The sequence below is a fragment of the Quercus robur genome, chromosome 9 (assembly GCF_932294415.1).
Source record: "Quercus robur chromosome 9, dhQueRobu3.1, whole genome shotgun sequence".
Lineage (NCBI taxonomy): Eukaryota > Viridiplantae > Streptophyta > Magnoliopsida > Fagales > Fagaceae > Quercus > Quercus robur.
The window spans coordinates 20,773,683-20,796,809 of NC_065542.1; the positions used below are offsets into that span (position 1 = coordinate 20,773,683).

Consider the following 23,127-nt stretch of genomic DNA (forward strand, 5'->3'; position numbering starts at 1 on the left):
CACTGGTAGAAGACATAAAAGAGCTTTTTAGGAACAAAACCCTAAATACAAAAGAGGCACACTCTTTTCTCTCTCTGAAAAGCCACATAAAAACGTGTTTAGGGTTTCCTTTATATACTGGGAGAAGTAGATTAGAAACCCTAATCCTTAATGGGTTTGAACTGCTGTTTGGGCTTAATTAAAATTCTGCAGATACGACTTTCGATCGATTGAGCCTGTCTTTCGATCGATCGAACCAGACAGATTATGAAATCTTCTTCCTGCAGCTTGTATGTTCTTGAATCTTGACTTGAATCACCTTGAGCATTGTCTAATAATACCTATAGACTCTAAGATCTATATCTAGACAAGTTTGTGTTCACGATTTGCTAATTGTTCTAAACATTTAGAACCTAACAATAAAAATCAAAACTTAACATATATATATATATATATATATATAGTAATGCAATGGACACAACAAAATGTTATACTAACTTCACAACATTCCTAAATTAACATGCCAACTTACACATGGGCTCTCCATAATCTCTGATTTTAATTTTTTGCTATGCTAATTTAGGAATGTTGTGAAATTGTTGTATCCCTGGCATTACTCAAAAGAAAATGTTTACAATAATGTTACGTTCACAACATTTTCACAAAAAAAATATTTCTAAGTGGAAATTTATTATTGATGGGTAAAAAAGTGATGTTAATGACAAGTCTAAATTAAAATCAATAATAGATTACTACTTAAGGTTTGTTGTGGAATTATTGTGGATGTAGCATTACTCAATTGTTTATCGATGACCCAAAACATAAAAAAAAAAAAAAAAAAAAATAGCAAAGTGTAGGTGGACTGTTGTCCACTCATTTCTTGTGTTTTTAGTTCATTTTTAATTTTTGGTAGCTTAATATATATCTATACACACACACACTAATTGACTAACAAAAAATATAAGCGAGTACAATTTTTGTTACACCTAACAAATTAAAAGAATAGAGTTAAGTAAAAAGGATTATTCAATTAAAGTTAAATATATTAAATATCTCAATTTAAATATCACTTTAACCCCAAAATCCCCTCCCTCGATCCTTCTTCTTCAATTTGTCAACTTCTTTGCTGTTTCTTTATTCATTTTCTTAGCCGGCGTGAACCTTGGTTATTCCTCTCTCTCCTCTATTTTTTTTTTATTACTTCGTTTTTAATTGTAATGTGGGCAAAGTGTAGGGGGCTTCTTAATTGGTGTGTGCATATCCCATGAACTTTGACTTTACAAAAGCCGAGATTTTTTTTTTCTTGTACTTCAAAAGTTAAGGGGGGAAAAAGAGTTAAGATCTCAACAAATTACAGAAATTTTGTCAGAACTGTGATGTGAAAAGTTGTGAATAATGAAGAAAAAATAGTGGATTTATGCCTCCACTGAATTGCAGCAAACCTTATTTACTTTGTTATGAATTGCAATTGCAGTTGTTAGAAAGGAAAAACATTACCCACTAGGCCACTAACCATCACATGAAGTAGAACCATTTGAAAACTCCTATTCATTTTTTTGGCAGACTGATTGTATTTTTTTATTATATTATCTTGTGGACGTAGCATTACTCAATTGTTTATCGATGACCCAAAAAAAAAAAAAAAAATAGCAAAGTGTAGGTGGACTGTTGTCCACTCATTTCTTGTGTTTTTAGTTCATTTTTAATTTTTGGTAGCTTAATATATATCTATACACACACACTAACTGACTAACAAAAAATATAAGCGAGTACAATTTTTGTTACGCCTAACAAATTAAAAGAATAGAGTTAAGTAAAAAGGATTATTCAATTAAAGTTAAATATATTAAATGTCTCAATTTAAATATCACTTTAACCCCAAAATCCCCTCCCTCGATCCTTCTTCTTCAATTTGTCAACTTCTTTGCTGTTTCTTTATTCGTTTTCTTAGCCGGCGTGAACCTTGGTTATTCCTCTCTCTCCTCTATTTTTTTTTTATTACTTCGTTTTTAATTGTAATGTGGGCAAAGTGTAGGGGGCTTCTTAATTGGTGTGTGCATATCCCATGAACTTTGACTTTACAAAAGCCGAGATTTTTTTTTTTCTTGTACTTCAAAAGTTAGAGAGGGGGGGGGGGGGGGGGGGAAAGAGTTAAGATCTCAACAAATTACAGAAATTTTGTCAGAACTGTGATGTGAAAAGTTGTGAATAATGAAGAAAAAATAGCGGATTTATGCCTCCACTGAATTGCAGCAAACCTTATTTACTTTGTTATGAATTGCGATTGCAGTTGTTAGAAAGGAAAAACATTACCCACTAGACCACTAACCATCACATGAAGTAGAACCATTTGAAAACTCCTATTCATTTTTTTGGCAGACTGATTGTATTTTTTTATTATATTATCTTGTGTAGTTGGTCACCCACTCACAAGCTTTAGTATTACCATTGGAATGATACTGTACTTAAAGAAAGGAAATACTTGCTATACATGAGTTGTTGCACATGGTTTTTGTTGTCTTTATGAGTGTCCATACTTGGTGTGTAATACTTATATTGTGTGTGATAATATTTTCCCTATTTTGAAAGATATTTCTATTTCTAGATTACGTCATCTCTGGCTATAAATTCCTGTCCATCATAAGTCATAACACACACTACAACCTGTAAGCTTGCCCAAGTTTCTTAGTCTCATATTCAATCCATTTTCTTGGCATGGCACTGGCACCACCCACCTCTCTAATGTTCAAAGTACAAAGGTGCAAACCAGAACTGGTTGCTCCTGCAAAGCCCACACCTTACGAATTCAAACAACTTTCCGATATTGATGACCAAGAGGGTCTTCGATTTCAAATCCCAACCATACATTTCTATAAACATGATTCCTCAATATTGAAAGAGATCAGAGACCCAGTGAAAGTCATCAGAGAAGCACTTGCACAAACACTAGTATTTTACTACCCATTTGCTGGTAGGCTTAGGGAAGGACCTGGCCGAAAGCTTTTAGTAGAATGTACCGGTGAGGGTGTTATGTTTATTGAGGCCAACGCCGATATTATGCTTGAACAGTTTGGTGACGTACTTCATCCTCCATTCCCATGCTTAGAGGAGCTCCTTTTTGATGTTCCCGGCTCTGGGGGCATCCTTAATTGCCCATTATTGCTTATTCAGGTTCATATACTGTGCCTCTAAAACTCACTAATATATACTAGCGTGCTCAGATGCTCTTCTATTTTTTGGGTAAAAATTAATAATTTGCATTTATTATAATTTGCGATTTCTACTTTTTCCAATTACAAAAAAAATATAAAAAAATAAAATAAACGTGGGGTGAGTTTTGTAAATTGGAGGAGTTTTAAAACTAACAAAAGAGTGATCATATTTTGTAAGGAGTTAGAGAGTAGAATTAGGAATTTAAATTAATGTAAAAGTAGGAGCTTATTAGAAGTAGGAAGGCATTTCAACGTAGAAGTAAAAATTTATTATTTTTGTCAATTTACTATTTTAACCTCATTTTTAAGTTTTAGATAGGGGTATTTTTGACAATAAAAAAAACAATAACTAATTTTCTTTTGCCAATTTACTATTTTATCTCAATTTTTAAGTTGTTAGTTAATTAATTTAGGGATATTTTTTACAAAAAAAAGAAGAAGCAATAACTAACTTTATGAATCCTCTTAATATATACAGATATATATATATATATATATGTGTGTGTGTGTGTGTGTGTGTGTTTACATCTAAATTGATGTATCATTGGATGATTAAAGGAAGAAAATAAATACTGCAACATGTTAACTTTGTGTTTTCTAGGTCATGATAAACTTTCGAAAACTTTTATAATGAGAAACTTCACTTATATATAAATATGAATCATGGGATAGAAAATTATCGGTACCTTGTTCTTTTGTAGATGGAAAATATGAAGGTCAATGTTATTTTAATGTAATTGGTGACATATCTAAATGTTACATAGTAAATTTATAAGAAATGCTACTTTTACAATAATTTTACAACAAATCTTAGATAATAAAAAGTAATGCTACCTTTCCAATATTTTTATAATAATTTTACAACAAATCTTAGATAAGTTATTATTGTTAAGTAAAAAAATGACATTAGTGGTGGGGCCAAATTAAAACCAATAACAATTTGTCACTTAAGTTTTTTGTGAATTATTATGAAAATGTTATGAAAATATTGTGATATAGCATTACTCAAAATTTATATATATATATATATATATATATATAGCATCACTCATTATTATTAAATAAACCAATAATCATTTTGCTTGGTGGAGATGGGCAGGTGACGCGTCTCAAGTGTGGTGGTTTCATCTTTGCCGTTCGCCTAAACCACACCATGAGTGACGGCGCTGGATTGGTGCAATTCATGATGGCCATGGGCAAGATGGCACGTGGTGCATGTGCCCCCTCCATCTTACCCGTGTGGCAAAGACATCTCCTTCGAGCAAGAGATCCAACTCAAGTGACATGCACACACCGTGAGTATGATGACATGGCCTCCACCGTTGTTGTTCCAATCCCACTCAACGATGCCATGGCCCATCGTACCATTTTCTTTGGCTCCACAGAGGTCTCCGCCCTCCGGAGATTCATGCCACATCACCTGAAACAATGCTCCACCTTCGAGTTGCTCATTGCATGCCTCTGGCGTTGTCGTACCATAGCTCTCCTAACAAACCCCCAAGAAGAGGTTCGTGTGTTGTGCATTGTCAATGCACGTGACAGATTCAACCCTCCTTTACCCAACGGTTATTATGGTAACGTTATTGCGTTCTCTGTGGCACTCACAACAGCAGGGAAACTTTGTAAGAATCCATTGGGTTACGCTGTGGAATTGCTGAAGAAGGCAAAAAACAACGTAACAGAGGAGTACATACGGTCGGTGATTGATCTTATGATGATTAAGGGTCGGCCCCACTTCTATGGGGTGGGGTCGTTTGTTGTGTCGAATGTGACACGTGCCGGATTTAGAGAGGTGGACTTTGGGTGGGGTAAACCGCTTTATGGTGGGCCTGCCAAGGGTGAGGTAGGGGCCATACCCGGAGTGTCTGGCTTTTATATTCCTAGTAAGAATAGTAAAGGAGAGAATGGGATAGTAGTGCCAATTGCCCTGCCAGTCCAAGCCATGGAAAGATTTCAAAACCAGTTGGATATATTACTTGCTGAAGGACCATTTAGTCACTTATAAGAATTCCATTATGCTCAAGCTTAAGTTTGAATTCTATATGAACCAAATTTACTGAGAATAAATATCTTAATTTGTGCATGTGCCTTAAGTTTGAATTTTATATCCATTAGGTTTTTTAAAGGACTCGAGTAACTTTCATCCTAAAATGGGTAGATTCCATTAACTTATCATGAGATTTGAATTAATGTCAACTAGGCCTTATGACATTTAAGAAATTAATAATTTGGTCCCTAAACCCAACTTACTCCCTATACATTAATTAAATTCATTAGTTATTTTCCTCTTGTCTCTTAGTGACCAAATTGGATTAAGGGTTCAAATTGATCAATTTTGAAATGTTATGGATTTGTTTGACATTAGTCCAAACCTAAAAGTAGGTTAATGGAATTTATCCTAATATTTAAATTTTTATTAGGTTTTATTGCTTATTAATAAAGGTTAGACTCTTTTAAAGTCTCCATAACTTGTGTGCAAAGACACCTAATAGCGAAAGCCGTTTACAAATGACTGTTGTGATGAGCTAGAGTATGAGATAGCCAGTGCGATGACTTAATTAATGAAGATAAAATATGCGCATTGTGAGCTAAGTTTAAGAAGCTAAATGCAATGACTGAAATGAAAATATAGGCAATATGCACGTTTTTGGTGTTATGTATTACTGCATATAATATATATATATACACTAGTAGCTAACCCGTGCGATGCACAGGAAAGCTATTGTATATGAATATAAACTATTCTTTTTCTCTTCCTTTTTAATTGTTGATATGAAACATTAAATTACGTAATGAAAAATAGAAATCAAACTTAAGTTTAAATTAAAATAAAGAATCAAATCTTTAACATCCTCAATTAGCCATTAAATGTATGAAACACAAATTTTAAAAACTACTCAATCAACATTTCAAATAAATTGAAAGACAACTTTAAAGTGTTCTTTGTATCTTCTTCCTTTGTTGCTTCGTAGAAGTCACTAAATATGCCCTTTTTTCCCTTGGTTATAGATGTTGGTGTGAGTTATACATAACTTTGAACATAAACTTTTTGAAACTTTGTAAAATCACCATATTGTTCACTTGATAATTTGTTGTTACATTCATTTGAAGTATCATTGATGTAAGCTTGGCAACAGAATAGGTTGAGAAATGTATTACAACATATAGAAGTTAAAAAGTAATTTTGCCATATTAAATAATACATACTTTTGTCATTTTATCAAGCTAAATTGCTTTGTCAGTTTCTTCAAAAGATTCAAAAACTTTCTTGACAATGAAGAATTCTCATCCATACTTGAGAATATAGTCATTTAGTTGTATTTGGAAAACAAATTATTTTCCATTTAAATAGTGAATATCAATCAACTCATAATTTTATAGTTAAATTTTGTAAAAGCAAATCTATAGTACATAAAGCAATGTTAAGGACACAATGTTATTATTCAAGGTTTTTTTTTTTCTTACCTTATTATCAGAGTCCCACATAATTTTTGTTATTTCACTAATGGTTCTTCTATTGATATTCATCTCTTCTTGAATTGTCACTTGTGATTTGAATTGTTTTGGCATCAGCAGATGCTCCTCCAAGGCCAAAGCTTAAGCCTTGTAATCTGAGCATCATGCTCCTCTAAGTGCATTTATATGGTCACCTTGCAATTTGCAACAGCATGCTCCTTGAAGGCCAAAGCTTGAGCCTTGTAAATAAACACATTTGTATACAACATATCCTTCCTTAATGTAATTTCCTTGCATGGGTATCTACCAAGCATAACAGCAATATTGACATCTTTACACGCTTCAACAACGTTTGTGATAGCAACCACACCTATTGAACCATATTCATGACATGAGTGAAGAAACCTGAGGGAAGAGAATAATTCTACCTACCTAGAATTAGCTCTCAAGATAAGGGACATACCTTTCAGAAGAGGAAAGGCAGCATTAGTCATTTCCATTCTTATCCCATTCAAGGATTCAGTTGCTTGTTCAATATCAAGCAAGTGCAGAATCACACCCTGTGCTACTATTATAATCTTTCTAATTTCTATAGTTAAACTTTCTTCATGTCGCCATCCGTTTATTTAAGCAATTGTCAAACCATGCAAACTCTTTTTTATTTTTTGATTTTGTTTTGCATAATTTATTTTCTTCTTTAATTTGAATCATGAGTGTGCTATTTGCTAAACAATAATTATAATAATGGATATAATCCGAAAAAGCTTGTAAAGGTTACCATGAAGTCCGAAGGTCCACCTCAATTTGTAACTGATAGGCCAGCCATATTAGGTCCCTTCTATGCATCTTTGGGGTTGAACTAAAACCATCAGCAAGCAGTCCCACACTCTTAAGGTGGTTAAGTGCTGATTCCTACAAGGACATGAGTCTGGAAATTAATTCAAATGTTTCAGTTGGTACAATATTGAGTCTTGATGACATACATATCAAATTAAGATTCAATAGTCAAAACCTGCAAACAATTCACTAAAGCTACAATGGAAACCTTTCCATCAAGGTCTAACTCGTATGATCTAATCATGCTCAGAATTGGGACCATAGGCACCTGAAACACCGACTTGTATTGATCATCCACATATCTGAACTTATATAAATTGAATAATTTCCCACTGCCCCATCAACTTTCTTTACTACACTTCTGGTCCACAGCAATAGCAGCCCAACAGAAGCCCCTAAAGCTCCAAAGTGACACTAGTCCGTAGACTTATAATCAATATGGTTACAATAGTGTAGCCAAAAACAAAAACATTTGTATAATACTATCAACTATTACCAAAACTATCTAAATGTTGTTTTCTACTATATAAACCTATCTCACCATCAATGCCAATAAAACTTTCTAAAAGATTTGATTCCATTGAAGTTATTAAGGGTAACAAACTCTAATCTTAATGCACAAACCCACCATGAAATAAATCATTAAAAAAATCAAACCTACTTCTCAAAGGGAATCATATCAAAATCTCACCATCAATACCAATCCCAATATGAAACATATGACATTGAGAAAATAAGGCCAACAAAACATCTCACCCTGATTAAATCAACAACACAGCATCACATTCCCTACTTATCTTCCTCCTTACCACTCTTCATGTATTATGACTTCTAGAACAACAAAAAATCACTTAGGAATTTTATCAAACAGCTTGTGTTTGTGTAAGAGAAACAACACTTAATGAAAGTGGACATCAATGAGAATGATCTTTTACTCTACTTTAAAATAGTAGGACAACAGTCATGAATCATTGTAAAACTTCCAAAAGACTCTATAGCTGGGTTTGGATACGGATGAAAAGGAGCACATTTTGCGACTGTGTTTCCTTCTTTTTTTTTTTTTTTTTTTTTTTTTTTGAGCCGTGATTTTTGACTTTTCTATTAGTACACTGTTCACACTAGCAAAATAAGTAGTGGATAGTGCACACCAGTGGGTCTCATGCACTATTCATATGACCCACAAACCTTACTTTTTAGCAACTTTTTCATTAAAAATGGGTCTTATGGTATTATTCACACATTTAAAAATTATTTTGCTATAGTATTTTCAGTTTTTAACAAAATAAACTGTATTCAAACGGACCCTATAAAAGAGAAAATTTTAAAAAGAAAAGAGAGTACCATGTTGCAGTAACACTAACTTTAATATAACCAAGGGTTGTTTTTTCTCTCTCAAGGCCTACGCAAGCTCCTTTATGCCTAAAAATTGAAAACATGAAATGAGGTTTTTGTAGGTACCTATGTATTTTTGATACCACATAAACATGTAAGTTTGGCTATAAAGTTAAAAGATTTTATGTACATACTCTAGATTAAAAGAATATGTTTCACCTTCTATTTACAATATGGCTCAAAGCGTATTATATATTTTTTTTCTTTATCATTTTAACCCAAAATAGTAAAAAAAGGATGAAACTCTTAACAAATTTAAGTTAACAAAGAACATTTGTGTATATAAATCTTTCCATTTAAGATGAGAGAAAAATTGTTGCCATAGTTGAATTGCTCATCAAATACCTTGCATGTTGAATTGCTTGATTGAAAGCTAATGAAACAATCTATACTTGATTTGCAAAAAATAAATAAATAAAAATAAAAGAGATTAAAGCCCTCTAATACGTCAGCCTTTGTGTGTTTTAGGGTTTGAAAGAGGATATCATCTTGCAATTCTTTAACTTTTGCTATCTTCTGCCTTTTACATGGATTTAGATGTATATTATTGCCTACACAGCAAAGCAAAAAACCCAACCTTGATTTAAATATGCTTAATTTTTGTATTCTTTCTAATTAATATATAAAGAAAAGAAAAAAACAAAGATAAAAGAAACAAAAAACCTAACCCTGATCTGAATATGCTTAATTACAAATTTGTTAATAAATTAAACTTACCTTGGGACTGTGACAATGGTTCAGAACAATCATCACTTTCGCTTTGGCTCCTTCTCGGCTTCGAGGGAGATAGCCTCAGCCCTAGCCCTAGCCCTAGCCCTAGCCCCTTCTTCGCACCAACAAACTATGGCAAAGGTTCACAACAATCATCACCCTTTTCGCTCCTCTTTGGCTTATGTTGGATCGAATTTCGGCGCTACATCTCATGTTTGTTCAAGGTCGAGCCAGTCCATGAGAGCTATCGATCTTGACCATTCTCGGAATATTGAGCCAGTCCAATCAATATATTTGAAAACGTTGTAGCATGAACGCCATAGCCCATAGAGGTTAGAGATTTAGAGTGAGAGAGGGAGTGCTTTTGCATTAGGCCTCTTTCTGCATTAGCGTTAGGATTTATTTATTTATTTATTTATTTTAATGGACGAGATTGCGTGCATGAGGTTAAGGATTTGGGGGAAGGTTAGAGATTTAAAGAGAGAGGGAGTTCTTCTGCATTAGGAGGGGAGATGGAAGAGATATAGAATAGTCGGGTTATTCTCTTAAAAAAAAAATTAAACTTAAATAAAAAAATAAAAACTTTAAAAAGAAAATAGTGGTAACGCGAAAAATTGTGGGAGCTTCAGAGAAATTAAACTTAAATAAATAAAATAAAAGGAATCTTAAAAAAAAAAAAAAAATAGTGGTGATGTGAAAAATTGTGGGAGGTTTAAAGGCTTCGGTTATATATATATATATATATATATATATATATAAACACACACATTGCTGTATGCATATATGAAGACTTTATTTCACCAGGTTTTTCAACTGGGAAGTTAATGTTGAAAATGTTTCACACTTTCATGTCGATGAATGTATGTAGAACGAAGTTAACACGCTTGGGAGTTAGGATCACAAGAGAACAGAAAATAGGAAAAAAAAAAAAAAAGTTTTGAACTTTTCATCAAGTGTAGACTGCTTCGTGAGTAGTTACTGGAATGATTGTCATGTGATAAGGATATTCTGCACCTCTAGATCACAAGGGATACCACAAAATTTGGGAGTACTGTGCAATATCAAAGCTAGAAAATTTTACTCTTGCCTTTAAAACTGTGCTTAATTATTGGCAGAATTTAGTGAGGGCAAAAAAAAAAAAAAAATGATTGCCTTCATTTAATGATCTATATGGTCAAAAAGTGCAGAAATTAAGAGGGCTTGTGACAAGAACAAAGAGGGTGCTTTAGTACAGCAGACCTCTATTTCAGAAACATATACATAAAGCAGAACTCAAACGTTAATTACAACTTAACGGTTTTAGTTTGTCCCTAATACACTTTAATTCTACAAACTTTTTATTTGCTTCATTTTGACTTTTTAAGATTTGGAATAATTAAATTCGTTAAAAGGTTTTTGAAGTTTGGATGAACCCAAACAATTTCATTTAATTTAGACTTAAGAAAATCAATTGCTTTTTGTTAGCAATATGAGTCCTAGTAAAACAGGGCAAATCAGCCACCTAACTTTCATTGGTGATTTTTTTAGCAAAAGCCCTATGTTTGAAATATTTGAGCAAGTGGCTCTGTTTTGCAACTCAACCTTGCTAAAATTGAGTTCTTGTTGCATCTTGATTTAAAAAATTAAAAAAAAAAAAAATTTGAGTTCATTTGAGGTGGCAGTGTTGTGGCTATCTTAAAAAAATTGCCAGAACTTGACTTTATCAAAGTTAAGTTGTATGTTATTTTTTCAAAAAGAGAAAAATGATTTTATTAAAATCAAGTTATTGAGTTCCATTGGTGCTTTTTTTTTTCCCAAAAAAAAAAGAAAAAGCTGCTCAGTCCTTTTCGTGTTTGCACTTTTTCTTGTATAATTTTCAATTTCATAATTGATAACAACATTACATATTTTATACATTAGGTCAATTTCGGTCTATTTGGTTCATTTTGGTCCTTTCTATACATTTGATCATTTTAGTCCATTTGGTCTAAATTCGGTCAATACATATTTAGGTTGAGAGTACATATTGATTTCAATCTCTTTCGAATAGTAGCAAAGGCTCTAATTTTTTGTTTTTTATTAAGTATTTTATACATTGGAAGGAAAGCACGTGATATATCATATATGTCAGGGGATATAAGGTCCTTTTTTATCCTATTCATATATCATTTTTAATGTTAGAATTATATAGAAAATGTAGATATTATTTCTGCTGAATTAAGAATAAATCTAAAGTTATCCCTATATATGGCAAACAGAATGATTCTATTACTAACCATAACATGTACATGATATATATTACATATACCACCTCTTTTATCATCATGTTCCACTGATTTTGCAAAAGTAGCAAGAAGCCGGCAAAAGATGAAAACTAGAATCATGTGTATTGCATATGCATGATATATAGTACTAGTAAAACATGAATTCAAGTAATTTTCTAATGCATATCAGCATATGCACATTACATTTTACTCTCCCCCATCATGTCTTCCAAAGATACATGTTTATATAAGTCATATATAAATCACAAGGATGAAATTATAAATTTGACATCGGACCACCATCTGATTGGTCTTGTAAGATACTATTCAGCTCCTTCACAAATCTTTCCATGGCTGGGGTTGTTAAGCACACAGGCACCATAATCCCATGCTCTCCTTTACTATTCATTGCTTCAATGTAAAATGTAGTTGCACTAGTACTTCGGATTTCAAAAATCTTAGCTAGTCCACCGTAGACTGCTTTTCCCCACCCATAGTCTACATCTCTTAACCCCACCCGTGCCGTGTTTGACACAACAAAGGATTTCACAATGGTGGTACGAGGTCGGCCTTTAGTCACCACCAAATCTATAAATGATCGAACGTACTCATCAGTGACATTAGCTTTTGCCTTTCGAACTAATTCCAATGCATACTCTAAAGGGTTCTCACAAAGCTTCCCAACTGTTGTTACTGCCAGTGAGATTGCATATGCATTGCCATAATACCCTCTTGGTAATGGAGGGTTCAATATGGCTCGCACATTATTCATAAATATCAAGCGCACTTGGTCTTCTGGGTTTGGTGAAAGTGCTATGGTACGACTTCGCCACAAGAACGCAGTTAGTACCTCAAATGTGGAATATTTACCCAAGTGGTGAGGTATCTTTTTACGAATAGCAGATACTTGGGTCGATCCAAAGAAGAAAGAGCAACAGGCTAGTTCATGAAGAGGGTTGATGATCAAGCTCTGAGGCTCAACCAATTCATCAAATTCGTGATGTGTGCATGTCACCTGTGGTGGGTTCCTAGCATTGAGAAGTTCCCTTTGCCACGCAGGTGGGATTGAAGGTGCACATGCTCCTTGTGCAATCTCACCTAAGGCATTCATGAATAGAGCTAAGCCTGGAGCATCACTCATGAGATGGTTGAGGCGTAGGGCAAAGGTAAATCCACCACACCTTAGTCGGGTCACCTGCCAAATATCACAATTAAAAACATTGGTGTTTGTACATTAATTAGAAACATTTTCGGCAGTAAAGAATACATTGGTTGTCTGGTTATTCTAATTTCACATATGTTAGGAGTGTTATGCATCTCCCATGTTGGTGCGACCAGCGAGGATTAAGAACACATCATACAATTTCTTATTAGTATGGTTATCTTTAGATACAATAAGATTTGAACCTGTAATTTGAAGAAAATTCATTCCAGCTCATTATGTCATATGGTTCGATAAAACTTTTCAAGAAATTTTCATCCAAAACTAATTGCCTTTGTGTTTATACCACTAAGAACATATTAAAGAATAATATGTATGCAATTACAAACTGCAATGGACATTTAAAAAAAAGAAAAATACACATTGTCGAAGTGGTTAATAGCATGCACAAATATTTATTGTTGTTATGTGTATTTTTCTTGGTACTGTTTGACTTTTAAAAAAAATTATTAATAAAATCAATTAATGGATTATCAAACGCACCTTAACTTATGCTACCATGGCACACATTAACAAAAGCCATAAATTCATAACCTATGGCAAGCATTGCTTGAAACTTCATATCTTCAATTGCATAACCATCAATTACCACTAGAACTAAAATTATGATGATAGAAGGATTCAAGTTATACTTGCTATAACTTTTATGTATAAAATTATACATTTTTTAAACTGAAGATTTTAGGAAATCTAATGGTTAAGAAAAATGTCAACTACCCATATTATCATTAAAAATTTATTGCTTGCTACTTTAGCTAACTTAATTATGGACATTTCCTTCTCAAAAAAAAAATAATAATAATAATAATAATAATAATATGCACATTTGTTTTTTTTGGTCTCTCTCTAAGATGTTTAGAGGGAGGGAGAAAAAAATTATAATGCAAAATCTGAACGTTTATGTTTAGAGAGAGATTAAAAACACCCGGCTGGAGAAGAAAATCAATATAAGCAAATTATCCTCCATTGAACTGAACCATCCAAACACCCAGCAGAAAAAGAAAAGCAAGAAGTCAAGAACACTTCCCCCTGTAGTTTCAACCCCAAGAAACTTATTAAGAGTTGCTTCCACAATATATAGTACATCCATGATCCATCTTCTCCCGTAGCAGGAGGAAATTGAACAAAATAAATAACATCAGATATTGTGAACCTCATGCTTAAATCGATAATTTCCTTTTAAATTTACCATCCAATGGAAATGGAGATGATGAAATGAGAAGGAAGAAACTGAAAAGGTGTCTAAACTGCACAGTATCAGAAGTGTTGTTAACAACAGTTTTAGCTCTGCTAATCTGCTGCAAAGTGCCACCAACAACAGCGCTATTTCATTTTTCTCATTACTGCAACAACACCGACTCTCTGTTTCCCATTTACTTCTAAGGGTCTGTCTGTGTATATTGGAATGGGAGTATTAAGCTAAATTCTATAATTCTTCCCTTCCCTGTCATTAGTTAGCTGCCCATGTTGTGATGTGATATGATTTGTAAAGTAAAGGTGTTAAGTTCTGTTGAAAAACTTGTGGTTAGGTGATACTTATACATCTATGTGTACATCTATGCTTAATTTGTAACACTGAATAATATAAGAGGTTAGGGAAATTATAAGGAAGAGAGAAAAGGTATTGTGGTGTGATTAAATTAGAAGTATTTAGCAATACACTTAAGTGAGTTATGCACTTATGCTACATTCATCATATAGTAGATGTATCATATTTTTTTTTTTAAGTCAAATTTCCTCCTGTAGTCTTGATGACTCGGTTACATGGCAGGATTTTTCTTTTCTTTTCCAGCCAATAGTGTGTTAAGAATAATCACTACCCTCCTCACATAGAATCCGAAATCAAAGCAAAAGTTCACATCAGGTTTGATCCTTAGATATAAGATAGAAATTATGAAATTGTAAAGATTATTGGTAAGATAGAAACTACGAAAAGCCTTTTTTTCGGGTAGCCGAAAATATCAAAATCTAATCCTTATTGAATAGAAACTATCAAATTCTAATATTGTTATAAAAATAGTCTTATCGAATGACAACAGTTCACATTTCAATCTGTTTGTAAATTCTACCGTGTTAAACCTCTCTCTTGATTGCTCTAGGAGGTTGTAATATATAAGGTAGAGAGAGGGAAATAAGCTCCATAATTAAGTTAATTGATGTAGCAAGCAATAAACTTTTAATAATAACATGGGCAGTTGACCTTTATTCTAACCATAAGATCTCTAACAAATTTAGAGTTATAAAATTTTCTCCAAGTTTAACTTGAACTCATCTATTATTTATATATATATATATATATATATATAGTGTCACAAAAGAATTACTTCAAACCACCTACAAATTAAAACAAAACTTTGATAAAAGTATATGAATTAAATAAGCAAATTAATGAGTCCAAATTTAAGATCAAATTACATACCAAAGTATGATATATCCTAATGATATAAAATAAATTTTGAGTTTATCAAATAAATAAATAAAAAGTGCCAATTCCATAGGCCACGTCAATATCATTGGTCACCCCTATCTTCTTCTTCTAACTATTTTGATTACTATTTTTTTTTTTTCTTTGCTTTTTCTTCTAACTATTTTGATTAGAAGTTATAACATTGTGTGATTCATGCTAATAACTAGGAGACATTTGTTACCGATATATAAAATAATTCTCCCCTTCCCTCATGAATCATATCACACAATATTTCTGTGTCTCCTAGTTTATTGCTTGCTACACATATATCGGTAACAAATGTCTCCTAGTTGAATTTACTGTCTGGAAGATCTCCATGCCATGGTAGAAAATGGCATACTTGGAGATGTTGTACAGGAAAAAAAGTGGCAAAGAATGCTTAAAAAATGAAAGAAACAAAGACATTATAAACACTGCAGATTTGAAACTTTTAACATTTTCTGCCCAATGTTCTTTCCCAGACATTATAAACACAAATAATGCTTTGATTATCAGGTTGTAGAGCCATTAAGAGCAATGGTAATGGGAGCTCCTTTGGAAGATGCTCGACATCTTGCTCAGCCTTATGACAGAATGCGATAAGAAGCTGAAGCTCAGGTATTCTTAAGTCTTAACAAGGTTATTTTGTTGGGTTTTTGGTTATTTGATATATTGAATTGCCAATTTTACTTGACGAGCTAATTCTCCTCTTACAATTGCTTATCACATTCAAAACCCCCCAAATTCTTTATCAGATTGTTACGCCACACCACAAATCTCATCCTCTCTCTGTTGTCCCTCTCTCTCTCTCATTGTTCATTTACAGCACCATCAGAACCCACCACCACCACCGATCGCCCCACAATCCACAACCACCGCAAGCCACAAGTCACAACACCACCAAAATCAGATCGACCACCATTAGCAAACCAAAATCAGATCAAACCCACAACCCAAAAGCAAAACAAACAAATAAAAAAATGAAACCCATGAAGTGGTGCAGTCCGATCGGCCTCCTCAACTCTGGGTGTTGCTGGGTTTTCATCTGATCGGCCTCCATTACGCTGGGTTAGCTGGGTTTTCGCTGTGATGCTCAATTGGTTTCCTCAACGCCATGAAGAGAGAAGAGATGAGAAAGAGAAATCATAGATCTAAGTTTGAGAGAGAGACGATGGGATGGGAATTTCAGAGTCTCAGAGAAGATGAAGCATATGAAAATTGATACCGGCTCTATTTAGTTAGTTTTTTTTTTCAAAATCTCCTTTTTGATATTGTTTTTTTTGTATATTTTTGTTATTTTTATGTTTTCATAAGAGAGACAAAGCATAAGTGAAAATATTTATTTACTCATAGATAATAGAAACCAAATGGAGTAAAACAAAAGTGGACCACATATAAATAATCTGAAAACGAGTCAAATCTCATGTGGGATTAATTTAATTTCTCCTATCAGTATAGTTTTATAAACTGTTTTAATTAGAACTATTTATCAAACACCTTCAAGGGTATTTTATAAATTTATTAAAAACATTGAAATGAGTGAGATTAAGCATACTAATACATCAAATCTATTCAATTGATTTAAGAGGAAAACCAGTAAACCCCTACATGTTACCTGAATAAGCAACAATGGGCAATCAAGCATTCCTCCAGAGCCAGGAACATCATAAAGGAGCTCATTTATACACGGAAATGGAGGATGAATTGCATGTCCAAACTGGTCTAATGAAACATCAGCATCAGCCTCAGTGAACATGACACCTTCACCTGTACATTCTACCATAAGCTTTCCACCAGGCCCTTCCACAAGCCTACCTGCAAAAGGGTAGTAGAATACAAGTGTTTGTGCCAGTGCATCTCTGATGATCTTCACTGGATCTCTCCCTTGCATTGAGGGATTGTATCTATAGAATTGTATATTTGGGACCTGAAATCTAAGACTGTCTCTGTCATCCAAGTCTGAAAGCTGTTTAAATTCATGAGGGGTGGGCTTGGCTGGAGCTACAAGTTCTGGTTCACACCTTCTCACTGTGAAAACTAGAGAAGGGGATGATGGAGCCATGACTGCCATGGATGATCAAACGGGAGTCAGAGCTTACAGCAACTATGAGAAGAGAGGAGTTTAGGAAAGTTTTGATTCTTGTGATTGGAGCATGGGGAAATTTTAGTAATTTAGTAACTTGTCACTCAACTGTCGCTATGTCACACTCAGCAAGAGTCACGTTTGAACTCTTCCAATCTCCCAATGTGAGCCGGCGATATATGTGATAAGATCAAATGGTCAGCTGGGCTATGCTGGTGCATGTTGTACAATTTTGAAAGTTGCTACCATCTCTACCAATTGAATTGGACTCTAAACTTGACGTCTGGATGTTCCTCAAGAGTCAAGACTAGAGCAGTTAGGCAAGCTTGAATAAAAAGTCTCATTTTTGTCACAATTGTCTTATACGGCAGGTTGTGAATGTTTACCTATCACTTTAACATAGTAACAGCTTAAGGATTTTTGTTTAGAGGGTTGGTATAAAATGAATCTCGGATAAAAATATAAAATTTGAAGTTTATGTAGTTTCATTATTACAAATGCATACTAGCAAGATATGAGAAGTATTACGTTCACAATATTTTTACAACAAATTTTAGGTGATAAGTTATTATTGATTCTAATTTAAACCCACTATTGAAATTATTTTTTACCCCATAAAAAACAACCAATAACAATTTATCACTCATGATTTGTTGTGAAAATAATATGGACATAACATTTCTCATAAAAGACAAACCATAAGTTCATTTGGCATATTATTTCTTAATACAATGAAATTCCTAATTATTATTACTAAGATTAAATCTTGTAAAGCATCTGTTGTATCTAAATACAATAAACTTATTGATTAGAGAAATACTATATTCACAATATTTTCACAACAAATATTAAGTACCAGGTTGTTACAGGTTGTTATTAGTAAACAAAAAAATAATTTTTGTGGTAGTTTCAAATTAAAATTAATAACAACTTGTCACTTACAATTTGTTGTAAAAGTATTATAAAAATACTGTGAATATAACATTTCTTTATTAATTATTGTTGTTAAGTGAACTGATTGTTGTTAAGTGAATTGGCAAGTGAGATCTAAATACAATAAATTTTTATCTATTCTTTATTTCAAATTTGTTAAGATCTAAATGGACTTTTTATGAGATTTTAGATGAAAAAATTTCTACTTTGTTGTTGGGTTTTCTATTTTTTTCCTCAAATTTTAGATCAAATTAGTTTGTAGTTGGGTCTTTTTTTGTGTTTAAAAAGACCAAGAAATTGTTAAAATGATCATATTCAAATTTATTACAACTGGACTTAAAAGAAAAAATTTAGATCCAAAGTGTTCAAAATTTTATTTTAGGAGGGTTCAATAAAAAAAAATTACATATAATTTTTTTCCCTAGTTTGGGGGGTTCATTTGAAGTTGAACCCCTAGAACTGTACCTAAAGATATGATTTTACATGAATCCATTTCTTACAATCTACCTTATGAATAATTGTGATAAAAGTTGTGTTTTATTTTTTATTTTTTATTTTTTTTTTTGCAGTTCTAGAATTTTTTTTTTATTTAATTAAATAGAAACTATTACACACTTTTTTTAACTGAAATTATAAATTAAAAACATGATTTTAATTTGAAATTGTGTTTTCAACTTATGATTTTAGATTTTTTTTTTTTTTTTTTATAAAAAGTGTGTATAACAAACACTCTCATTTGTATTTTCCTTTTAAGGGGACTCATTGTCATTTTATTCTTTGGATTTGGTTTTGGTACAGTACACACTGCACACAATTCAGACACGTGATAAAAATTTTTTTTTTTTTTTTTTTTTTTTGAAACTGGAACCAATATCATTAATTAAGAAAAGAAGAATCCAAATACAAAGCATCCACAGCAGGTGGAGGATCCTCCTCCAGCCAAACAATTTCATTGTCAAGTAATCTAGCAAACCTAGCCAAAGAATGAGCAACACCATTAGCACTACGCCTAATACAATTATAAGAGATGGACCTGAAACCTGCAGCCAAACACCAGATGTCTTCGTAGATTAAGCCAAGTCGTGAAAGGTCTGGTTGGGCCTGAGTAATCATCTTCATCACCAAAGCATTATCGCCTTCCAGTACAATCTCTGTGAAACCCGCATCAATGGCAAACTCAAGCGCTTTACGGCACGCCATTACTTCCACCTCCTCACTGTCACGTACAGCTCCTCCTCGAACCGCTAAAGCAGCCATGACATCACCCTTCTCATTCCTAATCACTGCCCCATAACCTGATGCAGCACCCTCATCAAAGCAAGCACCGTCGAAGTTCAGCTTGAAAAACGTTTCTGGTGGAGGCTGCCATGTCTGCTGTACTGGACCATGATTCGGGATAGGCACATGCAAAGAGTCTTGTGCAATCGAATACTCCTTCAAATAATCAATTGCACGTTGGGCTGATCTTGAGGGATGTTGGAAAACCCCTCCATGAATAACCGTATTCCTCTGGTGCCATATCAGCCAACAAGTAATCCAGAACAGATTCCATTCCTCATCGGAAAGCTTCATCAGAAGACCTGTGACCAACTGCAAAAAATCGTTCTGTGCTGTACCAGATTTCTGAAGTCTACCCAAGCTCCCAGCCCAAACATCTTGCGTCGCTCCACAACTCCAAAGAACATGCAGAACCGTTTCAGTTTCTTGATGACAGAGACAACAACGTGCATTCTCCATCACCCTTCTTCGAATAAGATTATCTTGTGTGGGCAGAATATTAAGACAAGCCCTCCATGAAAAAATCTTTATCTTGCTAGGAACAGCTGCTTTCCATAGACGTGACCAAAGGGACCCAAGTGCTCTGTGCTCTGAAGACTCCCCAGCATTTAACTCATCCTTCCTTAATTGTTTTGCCACAAAATACCCAGACCGGACAGTATATCTGCCTCTTTTTGTAAAAGACCAAACCAACCCATCCTGAGCAACCCGCCTACTTAAAAGAACTTGAAGAATCGCTTCTGCATCAAACTGATGAAACATGGCCATTATTCTTTCTCTATCCCACTGATGAGTCTGCCAATCAACTAAATCAGATACTCTCCATTCCCAAATTTCCTCCTCTGGTGGAAACAATATTTTTTTTGTTGGATGGTTTGGTAGCCAGCAATCTTTAAGCACACGAATTGAAGCCCCATTTCCTACTCTCCAATAACACCCTTTCTTCAATATTGGTTGAGCTGCTAACAAACTTTTCCAAACATAAGAGCTATTTTGGCAATCCGTAGCATCAAGAAAATCACACCGCGGAAAACATTTGGCTTTAAAACACCTATACAACAAAGAGCCTTTATCCTGTAACAACCTCCAACCCTGTTTTGCTAGCATAGCTAAATTAAATGATTTTAAATCTCTAAATCCCATTCCGCCCTCTTTTTTTGGCTGTGTTAAAAAACTCCAACTTTTCCAGTGAATTTTCCTTTCCTCCCTAACCTGGCCCCACCAAAACCTAGCACACATAGAGTCCAACTCATCACATAATTTCCTCGGCAACTGAAACACCCCCATGGTATACGTGGGAATGGATTGAGCCACTGCTTTTATAAGAACTTCCTTGCCAGCCTTAGAAAGCATTTTCCCCTTCCAGCCCTGCAATTTCCTCCAAACCCTCTCCTTCAGGAAAGCAAAAGTCTCATATTTTCTTCTTCCTATCAAAGTAGGCAGCCCCAAATAATTATCAAACCTCGCCACTTCCTTAACCTTTAATTTGTCAACGATCCATGTTTTCTGCTCCACAGACACATTACTACTAAAATAAGCAGAGGACTTCTCAAGATTTATACATTGGCCCGAGGCTTCAGCATACAACTGTAGGGTATCAGACACCACCTGCACTTCATTGTTATTAGCTTGACAAAAAATCAAAGAATCATCAGCGAAGAGCAAATTAGAGATAGACGGCGCATTTCGACATAAAGCCACCCCATGTAAACGTCCTTCAAGCTCTTTCCTAGCAAGAAGTGAAGTAAAACCTTCAGCACATAACAGAAACAGATAAGGGGATAGCAGATCTCCTTGTCGAATACCCCTAGAAGGAGTGATATTCCCATAAGCTTTTCCATTTATTCGGACAGAAAAGGAAGGTGTAGTGACACAACACATGACCCTATCAACCCAAAACTCCGGAAAACCCAATTTAAGCATCATGCCTTTAAGGAAACCCCACTCCACCCTATCATAGGCCTTACTTACATCCAGTTTAAGAGCTAATGCCCCCTTCTTCCCCTTCTTTCGACTATGCATGGCATGCAAAGTCTCATAGGCAACCAGCACATTATCAGTGATAAGGCGTCCAGGTACAAAAGCACTCTGAGTAGGGGAAATTAACTGTGGCAAAATCAGTTTCAACCTGTTCGCCAAAACCTTAGAAATAATTTTATAAATCACGTTGCAAAGGCTAATAGGTCTGAAATCTGCCATTCTCTCCGGTTTCTTAACTTTAGGAATTAAAACTATATGAGTATAGTTAATATCAGGTACCATATGACCAGTATGCAAAAAATCTAACACAGCCTCAGTCACCTCAGGACCAACAATATGCCAAAATTTTTGATAGAAAAGGGCATTCATACCATCGGGTCCAGGAGCCTTTGTTGGTCCCATCTGAAACAACGCTGTTCTAACTTCCTCACTGCTGTACGGCCTGGATAGCACCTCCAACATATCAGCAGACATCTTCCAGTCAACCGCATCAAGGTATTCCTCCAATTTGTCACAAGTACCTGCTTTAAAAATATTCATGAAATAGTTAGAAGCTACCTCTGCTACCTCATCCACCTCTTCCACCCAAACCCCATCAGCATTCTTTATTCCCTCAATAAAATTCCTACGCCTTCGTTGAGAAGCCTTGGAGTGAAAAAATTTAGTATTCCTGTCTCCATACTTTAACCAGGACACCCTGGATCTTTGACACCAAAAAACCTCTTGCTTTAATAATAAATCATCCAACTGTTTACTCAGTAAAAGAAATTCATTCCTGCTTTCTTCAGTCATTTCGCTAGCATTCAAAAGCTCCAGCTTCTTCTGTAATCTTTTAATCTCTTCTGTTTCAGGTTTAGTTTTAGAAGAACCCCATGCATGCAACTCAGCCCCACAACTTTGGATTTGGTCCCTCAAACCACTCAACCCCATGCTACCATGCTCTCCTTTTGTCCATGCCTCCAAAACGGCCTCCTCACAATCATCCCACATTAACCAGCATTCCTCAAACTTGAAACCACTAGCCCCCCTACCCCTTACCCGCCTATCATTCATGGTTGCTAATAGAATAGGAATGTGATCAGAAGCATGGCTAAATAAATGGGAAACCAAACTTGCAGGGAACTTTTCAAACCAGCTTTCATTAGCCGTGGCTCTATCCAACCTTTGCTTTGTATGAGCTGAACCTGGCCGTCTGTTTGTCCATGTGAACTTATGCCCAGTGAAACCCAAATCTTTCAACTCACAATTGTCCAATGCAACTCGAAAATCCTCCATCTGATTAAAGTAAGGCGCATTAACACTCTGTTTCTCTGAAGCATGAAGTATTGCATTGAAATCCCCAATGCAACACCAAG

At 34.3% G+C, this 23,127-nt stretch overlaps 2 protein-coding genes across 2 annotated transcripts; one reads left to right on the plus strand and one right to left on the minus strand.

Annotated features, from left to right (window-relative positions):
* Positions 1 to 2,612: 2,612 nt before the first annotated feature.
* Positions 2,613 to 5,274, plus strand: LOC126699344 (benzyl alcohol O-benzoyltransferase-like). Its single transcript, XM_050397097.1, has 2 exons — positions 2,613 to 3,150; positions 4,291 to 5,274. The coding sequence occupies exons 1-2, from the start codon at positions 2,695 to 2,697 to the stop codon at positions 5,194 to 5,196; spliced, it is 1,362 nt and encodes a 453-aa protein (XP_050253054.1). The 5' UTR covers positions 2,613 to 2,694; the 3' UTR covers positions 5,197 to 5,274.
* Positions 5,275 to 11,932: 6,658 nt separating this feature from the next.
* LOC126699343 (benzyl alcohol O-benzoyltransferase-like) lies at positions 11,933 to 17,825 on the minus strand. Its single transcript, XM_050397096.1, has 2 exons — positions 17,114 to 17,825; positions 11,933 to 13,025 (listed from the first exon to the last, which is right to left on the minus strand). The coding sequence occupies exons 1-2, from the start codon at positions 17,567 to 17,569 to the stop codon at positions 12,108 to 12,110; spliced, it is 1,374 nt and encodes a 457-aa protein (XP_050253053.1). The 5' UTR covers positions 17,570 to 17,825; the 3' UTR covers positions 11,933 to 12,107.
* Between the last annotated feature and the right edge of the window lie 5,302 nt (positions 17,826 to 23,127).